This window comes from Atta colombica, unplaced genomic scaffold (assembly GCF_001594045.1).
Source record: "Atta colombica isolate Treedump-2 unplaced genomic scaffold, Acol1.0 scaffold133, whole genome shotgun sequence".
Taxonomy (NCBI): domain Eukaryota; kingdom Metazoa; phylum Arthropoda; class Insecta; order Hymenoptera; family Formicidae; genus Atta; species Atta colombica.
The window spans coordinates 114705-123793 of record NW_017259221.1 but is presented as its reverse complement, the minus strand read 5'-3'; the positions used below and the strand labels follow the sequence as shown (position 1 = coordinate 123793).

The following is a 9089-nucleotide window of genomic DNA, read 5'->3' as shown; positions in this document are numbered from 1 at the left end:
TCAATTTAACAATTTAATGCGATATTATGTTAAATAGATATTTAATATTTCTTAGTATTTTAAAATAACACAATTTTTATAAGTAAATGAAAAATGTTAACAAGGACTTAAACGGACCGTTTCTAACACAAACATAAAATGCTTTTTACTGTGCATGTATTGCCATATATTGCATTTTCCTTGACATACTGCCGCTGTTTTAATGAATTTCTCTTTATTTCAATATTAATTTGAATCTTCCACAGCTCACCTTCGACGATACTCGATGGTCTGCGATCTAGAGAACCTCACAGAGAGAGAGGGGCAAACTGCATCACGTGACTCGTCTCCTCTGATTGAGTATAGGCATCAAAGCTCCCGTAAACATGGAAGAGATTGGAGAAATCTAGTCACGTGAGCCCCATTCTGATTGGACGTGGGCATTCACGTGATGAAATTTGCCACTCTCTCCCTCTCTACTGCGATTGAGGTGCGCAGAAATCACGCATGCGCGCGCGTCCTCGTTCGACTCGCTCCGCTTGCTCCGCCTCCGTACTCCGCAGTCCGCTCGCGGCTCGGTTTGACGTAGTCGGGTAAAGCGAGAGTAGTTGTAGGTTGCAGTCGCTCGCGGTTATCCATGAGCCACGAGTGTGTAGGAAGAGGATCGACAATGTCGTTGTTACCGAACACGCTCGAGGCAGTCGAGGCTCGACGAGGACGCCAGCGTCTTTCATAGACCACGCTACGCTACGCTACGCGACACGACGTAGCGCGCTGTAGCAACGTCGCGACGCCACGCGCTACTTAGCGCGTCGAAAGACCACCTTCACGTCTCCGTCGCAGCGGAGAAACGACGGTGGCATTGATCACATCTCGCGTTCCTTCGTCTTGAGCCCGATGCGCTCCATCCCGCGAAACCATGGCATCGGTGAAGGTGGCCGTGAGGGTTCGACCCTTCAACAAGAGGTGCGTGTGTGTGTCGTGCAACTGGTGACCGGAAGGACTTCGCCTTACGTCTCGTCTTACGACGAGTAAAATCAACGAGTCGCTTATGCATCAATTATTATGACTGTAGTACCGTCATCGTGCTTGCTTCTCACCGTTGCAATTCTCCATAATTACGACGCTAGAATGTCCGTCCGCGGTGCGATGTGTGATTGCGACAAAATCTCATTTTCTCTCTCTCTCTTTCTCTCTCTCTCTCTCTCTCTCTCTCGCTCTCTCTCTCTTAAATTCGCCAGTCCGTATTGTTCTGAATTCAGCTGGACACACCGACATGTGTCCAGGTATCGCGCGCAAATTTACCTGAGAGATTCACTCTGATCGATCAGAGCCTTAATATAAATCCCACCCTTACAGTAATCAATTTAATGTTGACCAATCTAATATTCGACAAGTAATTTCTTATTCTATTTAATCCTGACGAATTTAATACTTAAAATAAATAATTTCTTATTCAATTTGATGCTGGCAAATTTAATACTTAAAATAATTATTCAATTTAATACCGGAAATTATATTTACTTTGGATCAAAATATTATTTTCAATACTTTAATATTCAAAATAAATAATTTCCAGTATTTTTTAAATTGAATAAGAAATTATTTCGAATGTTAAAAGCACTGTCGTTCTGTGTTTTTAATACTCAAAATAAATAATTTCCAGTATTAAATTGGAAATGATTTATTTTGAATAAAAAAATCACTAAACAGTTTTTACAATACAAAGTAATTAATCTGCTTTCAGTGTTAAATTTCTATAAGGTCAAACAATACGTTAAATTACGTCATACATATTTGGATGACGACATTGAGGTGCATCTCTTGCGCATCGTTGCATCGTCCGAATTTATCCTGAAAACGACATCCTTGAAATATTCAAGAAATTCTAGTTTTCCCTGAATGTATTCTAGATTTTCCTGCTACTCGTATTGCTGCCAGTCAATATTATTACGTAATTATTTTGCGGTCAATAGCATCTCGTAGATGATATTTCTTCATACTATAGCATTATTGATCATCAACATGGACATTAATCGCCGCTGGAATCATTGACGCAATGTTATTGAATACAAAGGATGATGCATATGCATGATGAATATCGTTGAAATCATTGGAGAACAGATTCGTCATCGTTAGAATGATTCAAATCTCCCAGCACATTCTGTGCTGTAGAAAATCAAATGCAAAAAGAGTAAAGACTAATAATTCATTTCCTGTTGAATAAATTTTTACTTTATTATTTAAATTTGTATTCTATCTTCGTTACAAATCTATTTCTCGGATACTTATGCGAATGTCTTCATTTGCAAGGAGATATCGATTTTATCTTAATTTTTTATTTATATTGATCCTTCGTTGCCATTTTAATTCAGTCATTTAAGTAAAGATTGGAGGAGCAAATCTTGAATCACCTTACACTTCAAATCACACTTTTAAATTTTAGAAAACATTTTGTTCAATGAAATGTCTCAATTAAGAGTCTTAATTAATATAAGTTATTAAAAAAAGCTCTTTTACTTCAAAAAAGAATACGCTGCATATTTTTGTTCGTAAATTTGCTATTTTTTTATACTGGTGCGAGAATCTGCTTGATCGATATGTTGAATATTAATTCCATTTTCTTTCTTCAAACAGCAGATAATATAATAACATACATTTAATATTTAATGATAATAAAATACTTTATTAATACTTTAGAGAATTATATATTAATAATATCAGATGTTTTTTTTTTTTAATGAAGATCTCGAAGCAATATCCTCTTGAAACGACGAATTCAATTATTTTATTGCTTGATAAAATAAAAAGGTTTGAGAAGGAATTCCAATTCATAGTCGTCGTTGTCGAACATTATTGACAACATATGACACAATTGTGTCATCGCGGTATTGACTGGTGTGCATTATGGTTGCGCGCGTCTCGTTGATTTCCGAATTCGGTCTTCGTAATGTCTGTCGTAACGGGAGAGGTCGACGCCAGGATAACTATGTGTTTGTTACTTTCCAGAGAGGTAGCGATGAACGAGAAGCTGATCGTACAGATGAACGGCAAGAGGACGCGGATCTTCAACACCAAGGTAAGCCATTTCTCGTAGCGCATCACTGCCATCCGCCCTTGTCGAAATATATATGGAGTCATGTCTGCTTTTTATCATCAAGTCTCATGTGTCGCCTTTAAATAGTTGCTCTTTAAAACTTTTAGAAGTTTTGAATCTCACTCTTAAAGATTGAAAACTGAGCTACTCTCTTTCAAGACTAAGCTTAATTTTCGCTCTTCAGAGATTTCATTCCAAAAAATTTATAAGAGATATTATCGTAATACTACAAAGGATTTGTGATGCAGCTACAAAGGATTCGAAAGTTGTTGCCGTTGTCTCCAGCCAAAGCAAAAATCATAAAATTATTCTCGAGACTAGTTACTTGTTTTATTCATAAAACGGAGACTTACGTCACTATAATATAACGATTTTTTTAAACGTAATGGTGGAAAATGCAATGCGCAGTGGACAATACATTATTTCGTTTGTAGAATTGTTATCTTTTTGTTTTCTTTATAACTGAATTGTTTTCTTTATAGCTGAAAATTGTGACAGAATTTGCAGAATAAGTGGCGTTTCGTATAATTCAATTCTTTCCGATCAATATTTTAAAGTCCTAGAAATATTTTAACGCGTCACAATTTTAAGGAATTTAACATTAAAGCTACTTTCTTTTTAGGAGATACAATCGTCACAAACATCGTTCTGTCCTTCTTGGCATTTAATGAATAATAAAAATAGAACAACATTTAGATCGACTGTGTCTCCTAAAAGGAAAACAATCCTCGTAAATTGTCCTTAATTCTTTCTATTAAATACAGGCTTTTTGAAGCCTCACAAAAACATTTTTTTATCGCATCACAATTTTAAGTAATTTGAAATTAAGTTTTTCAAATTTCTTAAAACTCAAATATTTTTCAGTTTAAAACCATATCGAGAAAACAAGTGATAATTATTTTTTTTGAATTTTTTTAACTGCATAATAATAATTATATAATAATAATTTAATCGAGAATTCAATATAGTTAGATTTCATTATGGTTGTTGTTATTGTTAATCAGCGGCTGATCCGAGCAGCTAGCTGCACAAAAGCGACGGTAAATTCCAAGTATGATTATCAATCGAGGTCAACTGCTCTCGCACGGACGATTTTCACGTTGCCTGGTTTCGGAGCCAGTTTCGATCTTGTTTCACAAGAATGCGAATTTGATCAATCACTACGTAAGATGTTTCAGAGGAGACAAAAAGCAGTGCATATATGTAAAGAGTCGGGATGTTTCGAAAAATCTAAAAATTAATTGTTAATACGGTGAGAGAAAGGTTTCTAATATATTTGTGATTATAATTAAATGTAATTATTGTAATTAGGATTATTACTACTATAATGTCAATAATAATAGCTGTATATATAATTCTATTAACAAATATATACATGTAGTTGGTATCGAAAATGACTATAAATTATAATTATTATCACCATAAAAATGACTGCAATGATTATAATTTAATTATAATTTATAACCATTTTCGGTATCCTATCTATAGATATAGGATTTTTTGTTAATAGAATTATAAGTATAGTTATTATTACTAGCAGTAATAATCATAATTACGATAATATGTTATCATTACGGTAAATTATGTATGGTCATAAGTACTTTTCTCTCAATGCAGTGCTTAACGTCTTTTTTTTTATTTTTCTTGTTAGTGAGATATTATTTATTGGTCTTTTACATTTATTCTATATTGATAAAAACTTCAAGAAACTTTACACAACATTTCTTTCTCTTCTTGTTCGATATTTTGTTGAACTTCTTTGCATAATATAAGCTCGAATTTTGATGATTGTGACCTTTTAGATTTCTTCTTATCGAACTTAACAAGCGAAAATTAACAATTGAAACAATGCTTGAATAATAATCTGTCTTAAATGAAGAACTTTATCTTCCTTATGTTCTATTAAATAACAATAGAATTATCCATTATTCAATTTAAAACAAATTTTATTTTAATAAACATATCAGACTTAATATATAAAGTTTTAAATGTCGAGATACTGTTGATGTTTATTATTGAATGTATATTACTGATGGTTATTACGAGCTCAAGTTATAGTCGCTAGTCAGAATGCGTAGGCGAATGTAAACATTTTAGAGACGCATCTTTGACGCTAAAATTGTTGTTACACATTTGCGTTTTGACTGCATATTCATAAACTGAAGGTCTTGTCTATGATGTAAGCCGTGATTACATCATGAGTCCGTCATATATCCACTCTAAAGCGCCGGTAAAGCAAAGTTAAGCGGTGGATAGCTCGTATAAGTTCGACGTCTCACGTTATGATCAAATTTTCGTTTGATAATAGATTGCGATACTAGACAAGAAAGTTTTGATGCCACATTTTCAATAATTTTACGTTAATTTTACATTAATTAATTTGAAGGTATCAGGAGAATATAGCATCAATTTTTTAAATAAAATTTCTAATCATTCGTTTGTTATTTAAAGTAGAGAAAATTTTTACAGAATAGATTAGTTCTATTGATATATAGTAATATTCTTGGTATGTACGGTAGTTTGAGCGTGTAACAACACTTCGTGGTACCGCAAAGTACCGAGAAGTAATGGCCTTAAATAAACTTTCTAAAGAATTTCTAAACCGGAAGTCGAGACGTAGATGATCTGCTCTTTTGTGCTACGATCGGTCGATGCCTCGTAAAGTTTAGTGTCATAATTTCTATCTGAGCAACTTTTATGAATTTCTAAGCCATAATTATTAATTGAACCTTTGACCGACAAATCCAGCTTATCAAAATGAAAGCTGGTACGCATCGTGTTTATATGTTTCTTTCAAGCAAATTATTTTGATAAAGTTTCGAGAATTATTTCAATTAAAAAATATCACAGATAATAATTAAAAAAGAGCGTGAAAAAATAATTTTTTTATAAATAAATTTAGAAGATTGTTCAATTTCCTCTGACAATTAAGAATTTCAATTTGCTTTCAAATTGTTTATTTTAATGCTTTGTGAAATAAACGATGAGAGAATCAATGTTTTTGAAAAAATGAGTGAAAAACAATGAGTGAAAAATTGATTTTTGCAAAAATAAATCATTTCTTAACAAAACATCTCGATCAAAAGTATCTCGTACATTTCTATTTGTAATTATCTATGTGAATCTCCCAGTTAAAAAGTAACAAGGCATGTGTTGAGGAGAAAGTGCGAAAATCGCGGTTGGACCGCAGCAACCAGCAATTTATTTGACGATTGCGGCTACGCAATCGAATGCAATTGCCGCGGCCCCGCAACGTTGTATAATCTATGTTTTATCCGCATTCAATTAAACCTTATTCGGATCTCTCTTTTCAATCAAAAGAGAAGGCCAATCCCTAGAGTGATTTCCCGGCAAAAAACGTCTCTGGCGAGCACCAGTTAAGTGAAGTCTTGTTCAAAGGTGCAAAATGCTTATGTAGATTAACTTTAATCTCGGTTCAACTTACCCTTCATCTTTTTCTAAAAACTAAAAAAAAGATGAAGAGTTAGTTGAACCGAGATTAAAATTAAACTACATTAATGGAAAGAATTAAAATGAAAAGTGAATATAAACTATAACTATGTTTATATTAATTGTCTATTATTATATTTAAAAATCATATTATCCATATATTTTACTATTATATTTATTACTATTATTACATTTTTATAGCACGTTGATATTTCTGAACATTCACAAAGATTGAGATCCGGATAAAATTAATCAATTTTAAAATGTCAAACTGATTGAACTGTCAAAACTGCTCGTAAAATTATTGTTATTTTAATACAATCACATTACAGTTTCTGATAAAATATTTTTTTAAATTATTTTTCACTGTATTTCGGAAAATTTAATAAATTTGGAAACACTTCGGGAGGCTCTAAGCAGACTGAGATTTATTGAGAATAGATTAATGAGTGACTTTGAACTTCGCTTCGAACTATATGCTGCGACGAAGTTTAGAAATTTTCGCGAACATATTCGTATGCAAATATGTAAATTATATTGTTTTCTGATCGCTAGCAGGACTTTGCGGACTTGATATAAAATGCATGCAAAATCGTAAAAGCGAGATTGACCTGAAAATCATTCTATTTTCATTCTTATTTTTTTTAATTACCTCCCATTCGCTTTTTGTTGCATAATGCAGCACTATGTTCTCAGCGATGCTTTATCAGTTACATAGAATCCAACATGAAGAATGTACATTTTATATAATTATCGCATATAGCAACATCACGTAAATACACATGAGTCAAATGATTTAGTCAGTCAAATAGCTTTCCGATGAAAACAAAGAAAATATCAAAAAAAAATTTGATTTAAAAAAATTTTTAATTTTAAAAAGTAAAAAATATATATCTTCTGTTTGGAAAACCTGGAAAATCTAAAAATCTAAAAATTCTTAGAAAACTTTACTGTTTCGAGAAATCAAATATTTATCGGAAAATGTTTCTGATAAATATCTGATTTTTATTGAAATGACCTTTTTAAAGATTTTATTTTTATTTCGCAAGAAATATCAACGTGCTATAAAAATATAATAATAGTAATAAATATAGTAGTAAAAATATAGTAGTAGTAAAATATATGGATAAGATGATTTTTAAATATAATAATAGACAATTATATAAACATAGTTTATATTCACTTTTCACCTTTATAATTGGTTCCATTATCCATTCATCCGCATAGATCGGACTGAGCTAATGATAATTGAACTTTAGCACTAACAATAGTGATTAAGCAAAAACTACACTGAAAGATTGCTATTTACTGTTTACAGACACCGGATAGCTGCAGAGATATCGACCGTGGGAAATACAAAGACTTCACGTTCGATCATTCCTACTGGTCCTTCGATTCAAACGACGAAAATTATGCGTCCCAGGAAGAGGTCAATATTTTCTTTCATGGCAGAATGAAACGAAAAGACTAAACAAAAGATTAAAGTAAAAATTATTCTCGAGATTTCGCGATCGATGACGAAGCTGTCAACCTTGAAAAGAGTGAAACGTTCACGATAACACTATCGTATACGGAAAGACGAAACCGAAGTAGTTTTATGTTCGCAGAGTTATGATTAGCTTAATGACAAACCGATATTGAATTAGATACGGAAATAAATTTAACGAAAGAGCTTGAGAGCGAAAAGACGAAAGTGTGTCGAGCTTGGTAACAATTGCAATAATTGATCTTTCTCTAATGATATAATTGGCAACTGTCTATTATAATGTTGTGACAGAAGCTTTAGGGCCGATTAGTGTTTCCAACAAACTACATTTGTAATGAGTGAAAGAGGGCTGTCAAAGCAAACAGAATAATCTTTATTAAGCAGAACACAATACAGGATCATCGTTATATTATAATATAATCGTTAGAGTCAACGTTACTGTGACCTAATTAGATATCATTATGTAAAACGCGTAGCATGCTCCGTCGAGGGATAACAGTGAGACTAATAAAATTCGCTTCGCTTCCGCGAGTTATTAAAGCGAGACGTCGCTCGTATTATCGAATGATAGGGACCCTTAACCAATTGTCTTTCTCCAGGTTTTCTACGATCTTGGTACGGACGTAATAGAAAGTGCCTTCGAGGGCTACAATGCCTGCGTTTTTGCCTATGGCCAGACAGGATCCGGGAAGACCTTTACGATGATGGGCACGCCGGTAATACAATAATCTAATTTCTCACAAAGACACCTTTTTCACAGTTTCATTTTTTATAGATGGAAAAAAGATTTTTGCGTCGATATTTCTTCCAAATATAATTTTAGCAAAATATGAGAGAAAGAAAAATGAATAAACGAGAAAAATGAAATTTCTATTTGCTATGGAATATGAAATTTTTACATGATCGAGTAGATATAATTATTAATTAGGCAATATAAAATCAGCTTTTTTGAAAAACATAATAAATAAAATCTCACTCTGATGTTATTTTATAAAAGAATTACTGAATTATTAATTATTATTAATTTTCTTCAATTTCGGCCAAATCAATATATTTTGCAATAATATATAAAATAAA

General features: G+C 32.5%; 1 protein-coding gene across 2 annotated transcripts in view; it reads left to right on the top strand.

The window, feature by feature from the left end:
* The first annotated feature begins 570 nt into the window (after positions 1-570).
* The window catches only part of LOC108684332 (kinesin-like protein Klp98A), an 18328-nt gene continuing 9809 nt past the window's right edge, over positions 571-9089 (top strand). For both annotated transcript variants that reach the window (XM_018188597.1, XM_018188596.1), the window contains exons 1-4: positions 571-945; positions 2989-3058; positions 7845-7955; positions 8612-8728. In XM_018188597.1, the coding sequence (XP_018044086.1) occupies positions 899-945; positions 2989-3058; positions 7845-7955; positions 8612-8728 (345 nt within the window). In that variant the 5' untranslated portion in view covers positions 571-898. The remainder of the gene's footprint in view (positions 946-2988; positions 3059-7844; positions 7956-8611; positions 8729-9089) is intronic.